The sequence below is a fragment of the Chelonia mydas genome, chromosome 15, assembly GCF_015237465.2.
Source record: "Chelonia mydas isolate rCheMyd1 chromosome 15, rCheMyd1.pri.v2, whole genome shotgun sequence".
Lineage (NCBI taxonomy): Eukaryota > Metazoa > Chordata > Testudines > Cheloniidae > Chelonia > Chelonia mydas.
In genome coordinates this window covers 9338464-9356580 of record NC_057856.1, presented here as the reverse complement: position 1 = coordinate 9356580, position 18117 = coordinate 9338464, and the positions used below count along the sequence as shown (strand labels likewise).

The 18117-nt window shown below is 45.5% G+C and overlaps 2 protein-coding genes across 6 annotated transcripts in view; one reads left to right on the top strand and one right to left on the bottom strand.

Annotated features, from left to right (window-relative positions):
• The window catches only part of SUDS3 (SDS3 homolog, SIN3A corepressor complex component), a 30094-nt gene extending 27852 nt beyond the window's left edge, over positions 1-2242 (bottom strand). Inside the window, exon 1 of the mRNA XM_037878582.2 lies at positions 1922-2242. Within this exon, the coding sequence (XP_037734510.1) occupies positions 1922-2087 (166 nt within the window). The 5' untranslated portion in view covers positions 2088-2242. The remainder of the gene's footprint in view (positions 1-1921) is intronic.
• A 6655-nt stretch (positions 2243-8897) lies between these two features.
• TAOK3 (TAO kinase 3) overlaps positions 8898-18117 on the top strand; it is a 141976-nt gene continuing 132756 nt past the window's right edge. For 2 of the 5 annotated variants that reach the window (XM_043529746.1, XM_043529745.1), the window contains exon 1: positions 9430-9595. The gene's annotated coding sequence lies outside the window, so the exon portion shown is untranslated. Of the gene's footprint in view, positions 9596-10015; positions 10338-18117 lie in introns of those variants that run through there. The other 3 variants (XM_037879189.2, XM_043529744.1, XM_037879190.2) reach the window with 3 other exon arrangements.

The window sequence follows — 18117 nt, the reverse complement described above, 5'->3', positions numbered from 1 at the left end:
TACAGCACTAAAAAGCAGAGTTTCAGAGTAGCAGCCGTATTAGTCTGAATTCGCAAAAAGAAAAGGAGTACTTGTGGCACCTCAGAGACTAACAAATTTATTTGAGCATAAGCTTTCGTGAGCTGCAGCTCACTTCGTCGGATGCATTCAGTCCATCCGATGAAGTGAGCTGTAGCTCACGAAAGCTTATGCTCAAATAAATTTGTTAGTCTCTAAGGTGCCACAAGTACTCCTTTTCTTTTTACAAAGCAGAGTGATAATTATACTAAGTTCCGCAGTGGTTTGCAACAGAAACAAGGGACCCACTGAAGATATAATTAAAGTAATGTTATTTCACCTAGTCTTCTCAGATGTGTACTCCAGTATCTACATATAAGAAAGACTATTACCACAGATTTGTCGGACACTGATAAAACAAGTTAATGCCGCATTACAAATTCTCTGCAGCTCCTCTAAATTTTGTCTTTAAAGACTGAATGGGAACAGTTAACTACCTTCTCGCTCCTAGAGTTCATCCGGTCAAGTCAGGGATTAGACACATTGGAAGGATAGAGCTGGAAAGCCTGCACTACCAGTACATTAGCTATTGTGTGGACTTGGAACTTCAGTCTCTAATTCCATCTGCCCTTCTCAGATTTCTTCCTTAAAATACCAAACACTTCAGGTTCCTTGTGTTAAGATAAAACTCAATGTATCAAATAAGGTATCAGTCAAAGAGATAGCTACAGCAGACCATGCTAGAGAGGGCCACAACTCCTAAGATAAACTGATGAAGCCTTGGTATTTTAATTCAAACACATCACAATAAATTTTAGCCACACTGGGTGTGTTTAAAATGATTTATGACAACTCTAAACATCAAAAGGGAAGGACTATTCAGAGAAGATGAAGAGTCCTTAAAAACACCCTCACCTTCCCCACCCCAGGATATCAAGACTTCAGAAAAGCCTTGAATGCACTAATGCTTTCATGATATGCCACAATAAGATGCTTAAAGCAACTCGCCTTAAACTGAAATATGAAGAAATGAGAGCACAAAGCAGATGATTCCCTTTCACAGCATCATCTCCTCCCTGTCACCCCAAGAGTCTCTCTCAACATTGTGCATGGCTCATTTCTTCCTCCCTCTTCTTCCCCTTGTATCTACCAAGAGTCCCCCCCTAACCTTCTATGACCCATTTCTCTTATTATACTCCCTAATTTCATCCCTCTGTACCCCCACCCATACCCTTTCTTCCCAACCCCTGGGGCACCGCCTCTTCTTTTGTTACTTTTATACCACTGAAACAAAGCCAAATGCCACCCCAACTGCCATGTTCTTACTTTGTCCTTTCACTATTCCTCTCCCCACAACCACCTCTTCTCAGTGTGCCCCATTAAACCCCTCCTCTACCCCAGTACCTTTTCTGATCATATTGGAGTCCCTCTTCCAATTCTCTTTTCCATCACTTCTCTATTTCCCTTTTCCCAACTCCTTATCCCAATAACCCAGCTAGCTTCCTTTTGTCCTGGATCATTTTCTCCATCTAACTCATCTCACCCCATGCCCCTGAGTCTCCAACCTCCTCTCCAAACACTCTCTACTGCCTTTTTTATCCCAGTTCACCTGAACTCATTCCCTTCTCCACCAAGCTGTTAAATCAATTCCTCACCCAAACTTCCTCCTCTACCACTATTGCAGTAACTCCCTAGATTTCCTCTGCCACACATTCCTACTCCCCAGGATCACCCAGGCACCCTCTCCCCACCTCGGGCAGTTTAGCCACCTGCCAAGCCGTCAAACTACTGAACCCCATCTCCTGGTACACCCCACCCCCTTCCCCCACTTCGCCCCCGACCCTGCTCCCCCTCCCCCCTGCGCCCCGACCCTCCCCCCGCCTCCCTCTGCCCGCTGTGAGGAGGGCGGGGGGGAGCCACTCACCCTCGTCGGAGTCCCGGGCCCGGCCGCTGCGCTCGCCGTCCTCCTCCTCGGCGCTCTCCAGCTCCTCCTCCTCGTAGTACTCGGGGCCGGGGGGCAGCGCGGCGGGGGGCAGCCCCGCCGGGACAGGGGCCGGGGGCGCGGGAGACACCAGCCCGGCCGCGCTCATAGCGGCGGGACGCGGCCCGGCCGGAACTCGGACTCTCCTGCTCCCGCCGCCTCAGCCGGGACTCGGGCTCGGCGGCAGCTGGCCGAGGACCTCAGCGCGCCACTTCCGGGTCCCAGGGGCTGCCTAGGCGGGGCCTCGCGCAGGCGGATGCGCAGGACACCTACATCCGGGGAGAAATGGGAGGAGTCAGGTGCTCGGGCTGGGAGGGAGGGGGCGGGGCTGAGCTCTGGGCCCCTCGCTTTCGGAGCGGCAGGTTCGAAACCTGGGCTAGCTCGAGCGGCGGGCGGAGCCTGGGCAGGCCCCAGACAGGGGAGGGGGCAGATCCCGGGCCGGGTCTGGATCCAGGGTCGGGTAGCGACTGGGCGGGTGGAGGGCCGGACTCAGTCTGAGGCGGATCCAGCAAGCCTGACTTCGGTGCCCGGCAAAGTGGTTGAACCTAGTAAAGAGCAGACCTGTCAGACAGGTGGATGAATGTGATTTGGGGTCCGGTAATGAAGTGGGCTGTAGCCCACGGAAGCTGATGCTCAATAAATTTGTTAGTCTCTAAGGTGCCACAAGTCCTCCTGTTCCTTTTGTGGATAGAGACTAACACGGCTGCTACTCTGAAAAGTGGCTGTAGCGTAGATAGATTTTCAGAAAGCCTTTGACAAGGCCCCTCACCAAAAGCTCTTAAGCAAAGTAAGCTGTTGTGGGATAAGAGGGAAGGTGCTCTCGTGGATCAAAGTCACTGGTTAAAAGATAGGAAACAAAGGGTAGGTACAAGTGGTCAGTTTTCAGAATGGAGAGAGGTAAATAGTGGTGTCCCCCAGGGGTCTGTACTGGGATCAGTACTGTTCAACGTATTCCTAAATGATCTGGCAAAAGGGGTAAACAGTGAGGTGGCAACATTTGCAGATGATACAAAACTAATCAAGATAGTTAAGTCCCAGGCAGACTGCAAAGAGCTACAAAAGGATCTCTCAGAACTGGGTGACTGGACAACAAAATGACAGATGAAATTCAATGTTGATAAATGCAAAGCAATGCACATTGGAAAACATAATCCCAACCATACACATAAAATGATGGGGTCTAAATTAGCTGTTACCACTCAAGAAAGAGATCTTGGAGTCATTGTGGATAGTTCTCTGAAAACATCCACTCAATGTACAGCAGCTGTCAAAAAAGCAAACAGGATGTTGGGAATCATTAAGAAAGGGATAGATATAGTAAGACAGAAAATATCATACTGCCTCTATATAAATCCATGATACGCCCACATCTTGAATACTGTGTACAGATGTGGTCGCTCCATCTCAAAAAAGATCTATGAGAATTGGAAAAGGTTCAGAAAAGGGCAACAAAAATGATTAGGGGTATGGAATCGCTGCCATATGAGGAGAGATTAATAAAACAGACTTTTAAGAGAAGCCTGACATTCCTCTGTAGCTGATCTGGAGAAACAGAAATCCTGCCTCCAAACTACACTTCAAATATTTTTATGTTGTAAAGTTATTACTATATGGCACTGAAACTTGGAGGCTTATTAAGATCTTACTATCTAAACTCCAAGTTTTCATAAATAGCTGCCTCAGAAAGTCCTCGGTATCAGATGGCTAGAAAATAAAATGACAAAAAATTCTATATGAAACAAACTGGTAGGACAGGAAATTATGGAAATAAAATGGAGATGGCTAGGACACACATGGAGTAAAGACCTGAAAAACATAGCAAGACAGGCATTGGACAGGAACCCCCCGGGCAAGAGGCAATGAGGTAGACCAAGGTTAACATGGAAGTGCACAACAGAAGCAGAATTGAAAAAGCTACCAAAATGTCATGGGAGGAAGCTAAGACTGCAGCAGGAGACTGGTATCTCGGAGGGAGCTGCATTCAGTGTCTGTATGTATACAACTATCAATTTAGCTTAATTTGGTAACTGACCAACTTAAGCTAGATCTGTTTGTAACTTGCTTATAGCAATTTAATTGTGTTCACAAAGGGGTTTGCACCATTTAAATGTGATTTAAAAAAAAACACTTTTAAACAGGAGCAGTTTTTGTATGGCACTAAGGCCTGGTTCTTAAAATGCTTTGGGATCTACAGTGAGAGCACCTGCCACATAAAAGTAAAATCTCCCATACTGCTTGGAGGGAGACAACAGAGGGCGCATAAGAGCTGTCAAGGATCCTCTTGCCTCGTACTTCCTAACAGCTTGTGTAAAGCAATTCAGCTGTGGCTTGTTTTTCTTCCAGTGTATAAAACACGCATTGTTACATACTTCAGATTCAGACACTTCCCTTGTCCACGGGTTGCAATGCGCCTGCCCCAGGAGGTTTACTTTTCAGCTGGGGAGAAGGTCTGTGCCGGGCTTCTCAGATCTGGAGGGATAGGTTTACCTCCTCTCTGGCCCAATGGAAAATGACTATGATTCCCTCATTCACTCTAGTGGTTGTTTTAACATCTATGGCACAAACCACAATGATTTTGATGATCTGGTTTTGCTCATCATCAGCTACTCAGGATCATGTACTGAGCAGGGTGTTATAGGAATGAGGACTGAAGTGAAAGGGCAGGGAATCTCTCCCATTCTTTCCTCCTTTTCCTGTCTACTTATCACACACTCACCCTCCTGTGTCATTGACAAGCTGTCACTGTGTTGGGATGTCACATCCATTAACTGACATAGCTACATCACACCTATGAATAACAGCTTCCATAAATACATGGCAGGAGTGGGTTTAATCCATTATAAATCATTAGCATCTTTCAGAGCATATCAGTCTTCTAATTTCTGAATATTCCAAATACCCTTCCCACAGACCCAGCTATCACATCCACAGAGGCAGGCACTTTGGTCTGCACAGAGCTAATTGCAGGATTAAAGATGTGATGCTTTGACCCCCAATTAGCATGAGTATGATAAAAACAAGATTTAATCTGGTTTAGTCCTTTTATGTGAGAACAAAACTCCTAAACGGTATTGATTGTCTTGTATGGTACCTAGCAGAGCTGCAACTGAGCACTTACCACATTTGCCACAATATGTTCCCCCAAAGTCACTGGATGTTGAGTCACTGAAACATCAGTGTCCCACCTAGTGTAAACCTCCAACCAGGAGAAGGAATACTAAAATTAAAGGAATGATGACATACAAAAGCCTTGCAGAGTGAGCCAAAACTAGTAAACCTGGGTTCTGACAAGCCGTCAAGGTCATCAGGTTCTTCCCATTATTATGAACAGAATGAGTATAACAATTGAATATGTGTAATGCTTTACCCTTTTATTACACATTCAAGCCAAGGATTTTCTCTCCTTGCAAACATTAACAAATGTTGACTTGCACACTTGAGAATGAATGTAAGTAAATATTATTGGCTGAGCTTGCAAGGTCCTACACTCAGCTCTGTGGCATTTCTCTATAACATTCAGCAACAGTAGCTCACCTTTGGTTCTTCTGCAGTAGAGAAATGGAATACTGTACAGTTTAGCACATGTGGCTCTTTTATACGAGACCTTAAAAACAGATCTTTTCAGCTTTATGTATCTTTGGGAGATTCCGTGCGGTTTTGTGTCTTGGCCAAAGCTTCCCTCTCTCCAGTGTTTCACAGCATTCTGTGCACTACCTGGTTGTTGCATTCCAACCAAGAGGTGGCCGTATTTCAGTGGCGATGTATGCCTGTAGTACTGTACATGAAAGTACTATGAGAGTCTTATGTGAAAACACCCCTGTAAATATTACTATTTTAGAGTTATTAATAGAATTACACCACCTTCCTAATGCTTGAAATGCCTTCCGATGTCCCAGGAGTCAGACTTCTTGCCTCTCTCTGATTCATCGTCCCTCTTCAACATCTTTGTGACATCTTATGTGTAACAGATACTTTACCCACTCTGTCTCTGGGTACCTTTACTGCCTCAGTTTCCCTTCTCCAATTAATCAAACTTCACTTTGTAGGGGTTCACAATAAGCCTCCCTTTCTGGGAGTCTGATAAATAAACTTCAAAGCAAGATCACTTCCACCTAGCTTCCTGCTGGGACACAGCCCTAGATATAAAAAGAAAAGGAGTACTTGTATTCTTAACCCAGTCCCTACTGAGACCTTTATCTTGGCTGGCTGGTAGGCACATGCTCCACCACTCATACCCCGTACAAACTTACATTCCCCGCATCTTCTGTAAGGAGCGAGTCATACAACCAACCATCTTCTTTAAGTATATCCCTTAAGACAACTCAGGGTGCCCTTATATCCCCCAGCAAGCCTTGTTTTTAGTCACATGCCCCCCATCACTTGACTCCTGGACTGAGAGGTAAACTAGACACAAGTGAGGCTGAAAGCAGGACTCCTTAAAGGGCCAGTCACCCTGTGACACACTCCTTCAACAACTGCCCTTTGTCTGAGGCAGATTGGTTCTTCTTTCCGTGAAGGAAGTTGTCTTTTTACATGTCCTACAAAGTTCTGGTTATATTTACCAATACAACATCACACACATTTCTTTGTAGTGTACTCAGTATAATTGCTGAGGCAAAAGTTTTCAGTGATCAAAACCCAACTCTCACTTGCTGTAGTGCTCCCTCTATGCCAGACTGCTCATGTTTAGCATTAGTCTTGTGGAGACACCCCATGCTCTCATCTCTCAGGCATTCAGTAGGAACCCAAGGGAGGAGGGTTAGCTTTAAGGAATGCTATGTTTTCCTTGCAGATGCAGCAGCTTAACTGTCCACGCCCCAAGAGCTTTCATGCCTCTTACTTAAACTACTGCACATAGCCCACGTTTCTATCAAAGGTCTTTTCCCCCCATCACAGGCTCACTTACTTTGTTTATGCACATTCCTTTATTTGATGAAAGATTTCTTTGTTCTGACTTCTCAACGTCAGCTATTATCAGTCACAGAGTAGCCATGATACAGAACTCATGCTCACAGCATGTAAAAAAAATCAACATGTTGGCACTAAAAAAAACCAAAACAACCCGTCAAGGTTGAAGCCAGGATTATGAACAGAGATGGATTCCATACATTTGTCGTATGAATGAAATGGTTGTAAGCAGAAAATCTGTAACATACCGTACTGGCTCTCAAATGCCTAGCACACCATTGTAGCCTGCTGTTGGTCAGGCATCCTGGGACTTCTAGTACCAAAGGACCAGGTGATGCTAGGCTGAGAGCAAAGCCTGCTGGGAGAAGACACAGGATGTAAAAGCCAAAGCACCATAGTAGTGAGTGAGATAAGGGTGGTATGGAATTTTTGTTCTGTGGGGGTGTGATGGTGGGTAGGCGGGGTGAGGGACAACTGTAGTTATCAGGTCTTGCCTGGGAAAGGAGCCTGAGTAGAGCTGTGGACAGAGACCAGTGACAGAGATTGCTTGGAGCTACTGTGGACCTTTACAGCCAGGAAGAATGAAAGGCTATATACAGATCCTACTGAAAGAGCTATGAAAAAAATTCTGTAACTGAGAAATAGAAATGATGTTGTGAATCTCCTTCATCTTACTCCCACTTCTACCTTCACTATGGTACTTCTACTCATCATAATCCTATCAGATCTATTGTTTCTTTTGTCTCCTTTACCACTCTTGACTGTGCACCTTTTACCACACCCCTTTTTATACTTGGAAGACTCTCTGTCCTTATCCTGTGAACTCTGCCTTCTAATCCATCTTTCCAAGCAGTTTCTCTCCCCCTTGTTATGTCAGTAATCCCTCCTCCCTCACCTGACCTATTTCCAGTTTTTCATATACATTTGTGTTAAACCTTGTGTGTATTAGAAAGCACTAATAGTGTAACTAAAAAATTGACCTAGCTATACAGGTGCAAACTCCTAACGCAGAGGCACTTAAACTGGTTAAAGTGATTTAGAGCAATGTGGTTTTAGTTTGGGATCCAAATTCTTCAACAGAGGTGGCCTATAAACATTTTAAAATAATGACAGGTTTCAGAGTAGCAGCCGTGTTAGTCTGTATTCGCAAAAAGAAAAGGAGGATTTGTGGCACCTTAGAGACTAACCAATTTATGTGAACATGAGCTTTCGTGAGCTACAGCTGTAGCTCACAAAAGCTTATGCTCAAATAAATTGGTTAGTCTCTAAGGTGCCACAAGTCCTCCTTTTCTTTTTTTAAAATAATGGTGTCAACAAGTTGCGAGTCTGCCGTAAAAGTCATAGTTTGCCCATTGGCCTTGTCACTTAAAGGGAATTTTAGGGAAAATTCTCACCAGGGCTATCACCAGTTCAGCTGTCCCGGCTGCAGCCAATGCAGCCCCTGAACGCCTAGGACGGGTGCTGGAAAGGCTGGTTTGTAGTCACATGCCTCCCTTAAAAAGAAAAGGAGTACTTGTGGCACCTTAGAGACTAACCAGTTTATTTGAGCATGAGCTTTCGTGAGCTACAGCTCACTTCATCGGATGCATAGCATATCGTGGAAACTGCAGAAGACATTATATACACACAGAGACCATGAAACAAAAGTTCCTCCCCCCCCACTCTCCTGCTGGTAACAGCTTATCCAAAGTGATCATCAAGTAGGGCCATTTCCAGCCTCCCTTAGGAAACCCTCACCCTGAGATCTCTTCTTTCAATGGCCTGGTTCAGCCACAGCGCCCAGGTGGGTTGCAGGGTGGGTTTCAACCCCCGTGACGCGCCGCCGCTCCTGAAAGCGATGTGGGGGGAAACCCAGGGGGCCCGGGACGCCCCCGGCAGGCCTGACCCGTGCGTGCGGCTGCGAACCCCGGCGGGGCAGCAGGCCGGCGGGGGGCAGACGCGGCCCATCCTCCCGGCTGGGACGCAGCCAGCCATGGAAGGGGTGGGTGAAGCGGAGACCCCGCCTTCCCCCGGTGTGAGCCCAGCCGGCGGAGGGGGGGTTAGGACGCGCCCCCTTTAAACGGCCCGCCCCCCACGCGAGCTCTGCACGGGGGAACTGACCCCCCGCATTCGAGCCCCGCCTGGGAAGGGAGAGTCACTCTCCCCACAAAGGGTTAACCGCCTCCCGCTGCCCCAGAGTGATTCCAATCGAGCGCCGATCCCTCCTCGACCAGTCAGGGCCCGAGCTGCGCTGAGTGATCAGGGTGGTTAATCAAGCGCGGAACCAGGTACGCCGGCCCTATAGCTTGAAGCGACAGGTTTATGAATCGATCTCCGATCCGTTTCCTCCAAAAACCTCCCGGGTCAGTCCCACACATCTGGTCGATTAAGGTCGCGTAGTGGAGCGCCAATCCCCACCCCCCTAGGTCTGTGGAAGCCGCTGGTTAGTCGGACGCCGATCCATTCCCCGCCCCATCGGCCCTTTTGGTCTGAGTGGGCAGGCTGCGTAGCCGAGCGCCGATCTCCCGGCTCGCCCAAGTGACTGACCAGACTTAAGAGCTGAGCGCCGAGGCAGCCGAGCGATTGGCCGCGCCTGGCAAGAGCCGCACCTCGGGCAGCGGCAGCAGCGGGGTCCGTGGCAGGAAACGGAGCGGAGGGAGCGGGGCCCCGGGACGGACCCAGCCGCCGGACAGCGCCGAGCTACGGCGGCCGCACGGCCCCTGGTGCCAGGTGAGAGGGAGGCGCCCTGGCCACGAGCGCGCTCGGGGGGGGGAAGCGGCGCGGCTGGGGGTGGCTGCCGCCGCCTCTCGCCCCCGGCTGCCCTGGGGGGCGGTACGGGACGCGCTCCCAGTTGGGCAGGGGGCGGCCCGGAGCGGGACCCCGTGCGAGCAGCGGCCGGCAGTGCCCTGAGCCGCCGCCCGCGGGGCTGAGCGAGGGCAGCCCCGGGAAGTGCCGGGCTGCTCGGGGCGGGGGCGGGGGGCAGGAGCTGGCGGGCCCCGCCACCGAAGCGGACGGGGGCCGGCGCTGCCCCGCCGTGTGCGGGCCGGGCCGCCTGGAGCGCCCCGGGCAGGCACCGGCGTAGCTCCAGTGCCCAGCCCCGGGCCCGCCGAGCCGGCCGGGACGTGCGCCTCGCTACCCCCCCGCCGCGTGGGAAGTCACGGGGGCCCCGCGGCGTGTTTGCTCTGCGCTCCCGCCGCCCGGGGCGGGCTGCCCGGGAAGGCACGTGTGGCGCCTGGGCGCGGGGCGGTACGCGGCCCCCCTCTCGGCGCTGTCACCGCCTGGCGCGGCCGGAGGGGAGGAGTGCCGTCCGAAAAAACGGCTCCGGAAACGTTAAAGGAAACCACCGTCAGACGCTCGTCCCTGCTGCTCCGGGGTGGTGGAGCGTGGTCCCCCGGGCCAGCGCTTTGGGCCACCTCTTGCCCCTGGCAGGCTGGATGATGAAGTAGTGACGGCGAGGGAAGGAATACAGCAGGTAGGGGAGGTTAGCTGTGTGTTAAAATCCAAAGCCGAGGGTTACGGAGGTCCCATTCGTAAGGACGAAGAATTGTGTTGTGGATGAGCGATGGGACTGGGGATCAGGAGATCTGGGTCCAGGCTGTGACACTGTCTAGGCTGCTGCGTGACCTTAAGGAAGTTGTGTGTGTCTCAGTTTCCACGTATGTTTAACGAGACAAATATCTGTTTCTCAGGGGTGTTGTGAAGACTAATTCTTCGTCCTTTGTAAAATAGCTTAAGATCTATAAAAGACTGATGCTTTAGAAATTCTCTCTCTCTCTTATATATGGACTACCAAATAAATATATATATTTCAGAATGGTAGTGCACAAAGAAGCATTTACTTGGCTTTTAACTTAGCCTTTTTATTGTGTACGTTGACAGGGTGGAAGTACAAGTCACTGCTGGTACTAAAAGAAAAGTGTTATGGGGAGAAAGGGCTCTTAAAGAATAATGCCCTCCCCCCACTGTCAAATCCAATGTAACTTTAGATATAGTGTCTTTTGCAGAAGGTGTATTCTCCAGTATGCTGTGGAGTTAAGTAATATAGTTAGGGTTAAACAGTAACCGAGAAGGAGAGAAATTAAATAGCAAAACCAAGGGAGATAATCTGTGTATTTTCAGCTGAGATTTGAGGAGATGAGAGGCAGTGAAGCAGAGATACAGGAAAGCTATGCAGTACACAGTCTTGTACAATTCAGAAAATTATTGTTGCATATCCTTCTCAGCTGGTTCTCTGCCTCAGTGATATCACGTTTTGGTAATAGGTAGCAGCAGCTCTGTAGCTTTTCAGACATAACAGCTTTCTGGTGCTGACCACATCTGAAGTGACAGAATTCTGTTTGTATTTTTCTTAACAAAACAAAGCATCTTCCAGTATCCACAGATCAAAAAATAATCAACAGCATTTAGGGTTTGTTACCAAAATTTGGTCAAAAGTCCATATTTCTAGACAACCCCACCACCACCACACTAATTTCAGTGACAGAAAACACTGCAGAACCTTGCTTACCTAGTCTTCAGGGACACCTGAAAGTATTAGGTAATTGGGATAGTTGATTTAACAGATTTTGAGTTGTGCACACATGGTTTCTTAATCTGTGTGTAGCCTTCCAAACTTCCTGGCCAGATACCATGCTTACGCACCTATAGACATATACTTAAATACCAGCTTTCTTATTAAAAGAACCCTGGTCACTGCCCAGAGATATCAGCTAGCCTTGAGGAAGTTGTGGAGCTTTTGCAGGACTTCAGCATGTCCATCTTTATATGGTGAACTGTCCTCAGCTCATATGTCTTGCTCAGAAACTCCACAGATGGGGTTATTTCAAGTGGAAGAGAAGATGCCTGAGGTGGAAAGTGTGGGTGAAGAACTGGAGCAGCTGTGGGGGAAACAATTAACTAAGTTACGCTTACCTGAAAACTGAGGTCATGACCAGGTTTTGGATAAAGGAAGTTCAGATTGTGAAGGTTTTACTTTATATTAAATATTTCCATGTGTTGTTGCTAAACTGTCATTTAGCAACAACTTTATATTACAAATATTGACCTAATGAAATTCAAGAGAAGACGGGGAGCTTCATTGTCATACTAGTTGTCTTTGAATGGAATAGAAATTAAGTACACTTCATTAAATGAAATCTTAAATCTTCCCTATGTGAGAGAAGGAAGCAAAGTTCAGAAAGCTTTTAATGTAACTGCTGCTGACTAAACTAGCATAACTAATGGTGGTTGCATGGGTGTGAGGATGAGGGGAAGCACAGGGAGGGAACCATATGTTCTGCAGGCGGATACTAGCTCTTTGGTATTGGGTGGAATATGGAGGAATAATTGAATTTAGGGTTCTGTGTTGCAGTTGTTTTATGTGAAATTGCCTTTGAAATCATTGGGAGATTTTCGTGTGGCATAACTGCAGAACCTGGTCCTATTTAGGAAAGGTTGCACTTTTTTAAAAGTTTTCAGAGTAGCAGCCATGTTAGTTTGTATCCACAAAAAGAACAGGAGTACTTGTGGTACCTTAGAGACTAACCAATTTATTAGAGCATAAGCTTTTGTGGGCTACAGCCCACTTAATCGGATGTATGGAATGGAACATATAGTAAGAAGTGTGTGTGTATATATGTATACGTACAGATAAGTTGGAAGTTGCCATACAAACTGTGAGAGGCAAATTAGTTAAGATGAGCTATAATCAGCAGGAGAAAAAAACTTTTGTAGTGATAATCAAGATGGCCCATTTAGACAGTTGACAAGAAGGTGTGAGGATACTTAATTTAGGGAAATAGATTCAATATGTGTAATGACCCAGCCACTCCCGTCTCTATTCAAACCCAAGTTAATGGTATCTAGTTTGCATATTAATTCAGAGGACAACTACATTTTGCTTGCTGTCAGGCATACCACTTGGTGTTACCGTTCTCTTTATAGTAGTCTCTGCGTACACATAGCTGATTCTACTTGAGGCTTTATCAGTTGCAATTAAGCTTCTAAACAACCCTGACGGGTACAATAAGTATGAGCTCAATTTTACAGATAAGGAAACTGAGGTATAGAGAGATTAAGTGCCCAGCCCAAGAAGTCAGTGGTGGAGTTGTTAATAGAACCCAGTTTTACATCTAAACCGCCCTCTTCCTTTCCTCTTGTTTCTCTCTCAAACTTTTTTTTTATCTGTGATAGCCAGTTGATACACTACTCTGAAAACTCAGTAACTTAATACAGAAATCATTTGAGATTGGTAGGCAGGAATATTTGTTTAGAGTTTTTTTGTTTTTAGACTAAAATCATTTACTAGGTTTCTGGTCCTTCACACTGCTTGGTGTAGCATACACATGGAACAATGCTAGGAGCTTCAGTAAACCATTCATATTTGCGTTACTGTTGTCTTCATATTTGTGAATTGTTCTACAAATCAAATATGCAATTTCCTGTGGGGCTCAGTCCTAAGAGAGGTTTCAGAGTAGCAGCCGTGTTAGTCTGTATTCGCAAAAAGAAAAGCAGACTAACGAAAAGGAGACTAACCAATTTATTTGAGCATAAGCTTTCGTGAGCTACAGCTCACTTCATCGGATGAGAAACTCACCTCCTTCTCAGCACAGGATCTTAGTGCACAAAATAGCTCTCATGTGGCTGTCCACGTAGACAGAATATGGCAATTCCTGTTCATTACATCTCCGTGGTATTGTGAGTTAAAGGGACACGGCCAAGTTAAATATCTTTTTAAAAAGAGCTATTTTTCTTTACCTGCGTTATAAATAAGCATCCTCTGTTCTTAAAAAAAGAAAGATGGTTAATAATCTAATTTACTTTTCATTATGTGGCAGTGGCTGGAAGGCCCTATAAGGGAGCTTTGCTTGATACCCCCTCTTGTAGCTAATTAGCTGCCTTCCAGGTGGTGAGATAAGTCCAGCAAGCAGCACAGTTGGTTGTGAGATCTACAGGGAGCAAGCAGGCTCCTGCGGGAGTCCCTAGGTCAGGGGAAAGACACTTGTTTACATGTGGCTCCCAGGCAGATGGCCTGGTGTGTGAGACCTGTGGGAACTATAGAAGTTATTGCAGGAGATCCTGGGTCAGAGGAAAGGGCATGTTTCGTATGTGAAATTTATGAAAAACTCTCTTATTTGGAGAAATAAAACTCAGGCCCTGGAGGAAGGGATCAAAATCATGTGGCTGTTTAGTGCTCTTGGATGCATTAGCTAGTGAGTTAGCACAAAGAAAGGGAGTACTTGTGGCACCTTAGAGACTAACAAATTTATTTGAGCATAAGCTTTCGTGAGCTACAGCTCACTTCCAATGAAGTGAGCTGTAGCTCACGAAAGCTTATGCTCAAATAAATTTGTTAGTCTCTAAGGTGCCACAAGTACTCCCTTTCTTTTTGCGAATACAGACAAACACGGCTGCTACTCTGAAACCTGAGTTAGCACACTAGCTGACAATAGGCTGTTGGCTTACTTTTTACATTTCTGGTTGTGTACCATGAAAATAGACTAGTCAGTTTGTCAATTTCTGATTTATTTCACTTCTGGGTTCCCCTGCTTCCAAAAAGTGTTTGGGATGCGGAGGCTACAGGGGGATGATTTGTTTTAAAAACCTATTTCTATTTCATTTTAATTTAACAGAAATACATTATTAGTTTTAAATGTTTTATAAGTTTACTTTCATAGAAACTAAATTTGGGGCAAATTTGATCCAGTGATAGCCTACAAAGGGAGAACTACAGTATCCATTATGCACTTATATAATTCAGAAGGTCCAAAACTTGCCAATAAGATTTGTAGTAGTTGAGTAAAAGTGAAAGTTAAATATATAAGGTACTCGGGAAGTATGGATTTTATGTAACCAAATTTCAGATGCTTCCTTGGCCTTTCTAATGGGCATATATTTTTTTTTTTAAAAAACCTTATAAAAAAACTACCATCAAGAAAAGATTTTATTTTGCACTGTAACATTTTCAAATGACTTCTTTATTTAAAGGCCATCGATTAAAACAGAATGAATTGGTTGCTTTTGGCTCAGTGCTGGGTGATAACAATTGTTAAATTGTCCCGTATGTCTGTTTGCTAATTAGTTTTTTGCAAGGTATTACAGTGTGCAATCCCCAAAAGTCTTTTTATCACAGACAAATTACTCCAGAAGAATTGTTTTAATTTACTAGGTAAAACGTGTCAAAATACAGTATTGATAAATCTACAGACCTATCGTCACCTGGGTGTAAAAATAAACCCACCCCCGTCCCATTATATTCTTCTTCAGGGAATGCACTTTTTGCCTTACATTTTAATAATCTGCCAAAAGATGCACTTCGGGAGCAGCCGAAGCACAGCTTGTGAAGTTCTACAGTGTAGTCCTCCGCACTTAAATCAGGATGAAGTATTGCATGCTGGGAACTACTCTCTGTGAGCCGCAGATCCTTATTAAAAATGAGGATAGCTGCAGTTGGCTCTAATGCCTACTAATTGGGTGTGGCCCTCAAGCTCCTGACAAATTCTCAATGTGTCCTTCAGTCGATCAGTGTTTGCCTCTGAGCTTGTCTACACTTAAAATGCTTCAGCAGCACAGCTGCACCATTGTAGGGATTCAGTGTAGATGTTACCCATGTTGGTGGAAGGGGTTTTCCTGTTGGCACAGGTAATCCACCTTCCTGAGAGGTGGTAGCTAGGCCGACAGAAGAATTCTTCTGTTGACCTAGTGCTGTCTACCACCAGGCTAGGTCAGAATAGCTATATCTCTCGGGGGGTGGGGGGGTCACACCCCTTGGAGAGACAGCTATGCCAATGTAAAATCCTAATGCAGACCAGGCCTGTGTTATCGTTCGCTAAGATACTGGCACAGCTCTTACTGAAAGCTAGTTTACGCTAGTAACTCTACAGGAGCGCAACTTCACTGATGCAGCTGCGTCGCTGTAGCACGGCTGCTGAAGATGCTGTAAACTGACTGGAGAGAGCTCTCCCATTGACTTAATTATTCCACCTCCGCGGGAGGTGATAACTATGTTGGCGGGAGAAGCTCCACACTGTCTACACCGGTGTATAGGTTGGTGTAATTTATGTCACTCAGAGGTGTGGATTATTCACAACCCAGAGTGATGTAAGTTATACCGAAGTAAGTGGTAGTGTAGACAAGCCCTGCGTCTTTTTTTTTTTTTTAAACCTCATTTCACACCATTAATTTTGGGCAAAGAATATTACTGTTAAAGCGTGAACTGTAAACATCTGCCATATGCCTCATTTTTACTTCCTCATTGTGTGTGTGGCAGGAGAAGAACAGCTTTTGCTTTCAGGATGAGGATGCCATGATTATTGCTTTGACCTTTGATCCTGTGTTGGGGTGGGGTGTTTGTTTTTTAAGATGGGGTAGAGCATTTCTGAGCTTGAGAGTTCTTCCTGCTTTATCAGAGAGAGATGAGTTAAAATATTAGTGTGATTAGTCTTGTAGCTGGGCTCTCCTTTTCGATTCTCCCTCCATGTCAGGAAGTGGTTAGTTATTTGACTTGTAGAGGTAGGAAAATAGCAGGTTAGTACAGAGCTTACACAACAAGTTTGTCTGACTTGTTAATAACATAAGCACTTTATGCTATTGAACAGGTAATAGCTTGATGTTGGTGGATTACTTTTTTCCCCACCCTTTCTGTTTCTATGGTTAAAATGGATCCTGGTTTCGTTCAACTTTAGTGGAACCAATAACTGTGTGCGAACATGCAGTTGCATACCTTACTCCTTACCCAAAAATCCATTTGTAGCCAAAGGAATTGTCATATTTTGTTCACTATATTGACTTCAGGTCTGTCTTTTCTGCGCAGCAGTAGTAGAGTTGGCCACAAATGGGTCATCCAGGCTTAATAAAGCAACGTTAAAGAAAGTGTAGGTCATCCAGAAAAATTAACTTTGGAGGCTGAATGGCTTTAGTACTTGGGATACTGAAGTTAACTTTGACGTGCAGTCCTTGTACCTTGTGCTGTAATTGCATCTTGCTTCACGTCTCCCAGTAGAGTTGGATTGTAGAACAAGTAATGCCTTGAAGAAGGTAAGGATGTTGATTTCATTGGGTGGCATTCTTAATTCTGAATCGGTCTGAGCAAAATTGATACAGTGCAAGAGGGCCACTGTGCTGTTGGATGTGCATCTTTGGGAAGAGAGACGTAAAACTGCTTGTGGTCTTTAAAAATCTCGTAACACTTTTCATAAAAGTAGAGGTGTTAACTCCAGAGTTGTGGCCAAATTCTAGCGAAGGAAATTACATTCTGCCTACCTAAATTCCCCATCAGCTTCAGATGCATATGGTTTTTTTGCTACCACTTCTCCAAGTATTTTATAGAGGTAGGCAGCTGCCATATTCCACCCCAGAGCGGCTGCATTTCAGCACATGTTGGAGTGAGCCTCATATATAGTGTGTACATGTTCAAGTGTGTAAAGTACTTGTGGCTGAAAGGTGTTACATAAGTGCCAGACATTATCAGTATGCTCATAGAATGTCTTTTTTAATTACATAAAGAGTACTTGAAATAGAAGAACATACACCTGATATTTTGTATGTAGTGATTCTGATTCTCTTGGAGAGATGGATATACTATGCTGACTTTTTAGATTAAATCATTTTCTTCTAAATAAAAGTGATACGTAATCCGATCACTGAGAATCTGGCAAATATAATTCAGGAGGCTTATTTGGGGGCTGCCCCGATCGTTTCTAGTGCTTTTTAAGCTAGATTGATTAGAACATAGTCACTGATGATTCAAGTTGTTTTTTCTTCCCTGTAATGGAATATATGCTAGTATGTAGCATATGGTACTGCTGAACAATGTTAAAAACACAGAGCCCTGATTTGATGTTATACAGTGAAATGGAATTTGGGTTTTTTAGCCTGGGCTTAAGATGAAAGCTTAGTAGATTGTCTTTGCTGCTGGTCTGTGTATCAGATACAGTACATTCTGGTAGCAAATTCTGCATATGGCTGTTTCCATTTCGGGGAGCTTTTTCCCGTTACTTGCATGTGTTTCAGAGTGGCAGCCGTGTTAGTCTGTATCCACAAAAAGAACAGGAGTACTTGTGGCACCTTAGAGACTAACAAATTTATTTGAGCATAAGCTTTCATGGGCTACAGCCCACTTCATCAGATGCTTATGCTCAAATAAATTTGTTAGTCTCTAAAGTGCCATAAGTACTCCTGTTTTTACTTGTATATGTGAAGGTTTTTTTTTAATGTGTGGTTCCTAGCAAAATGGGGCCCTAGTCCATGACCGGAGCTCGTAGGTGCTACTGCAA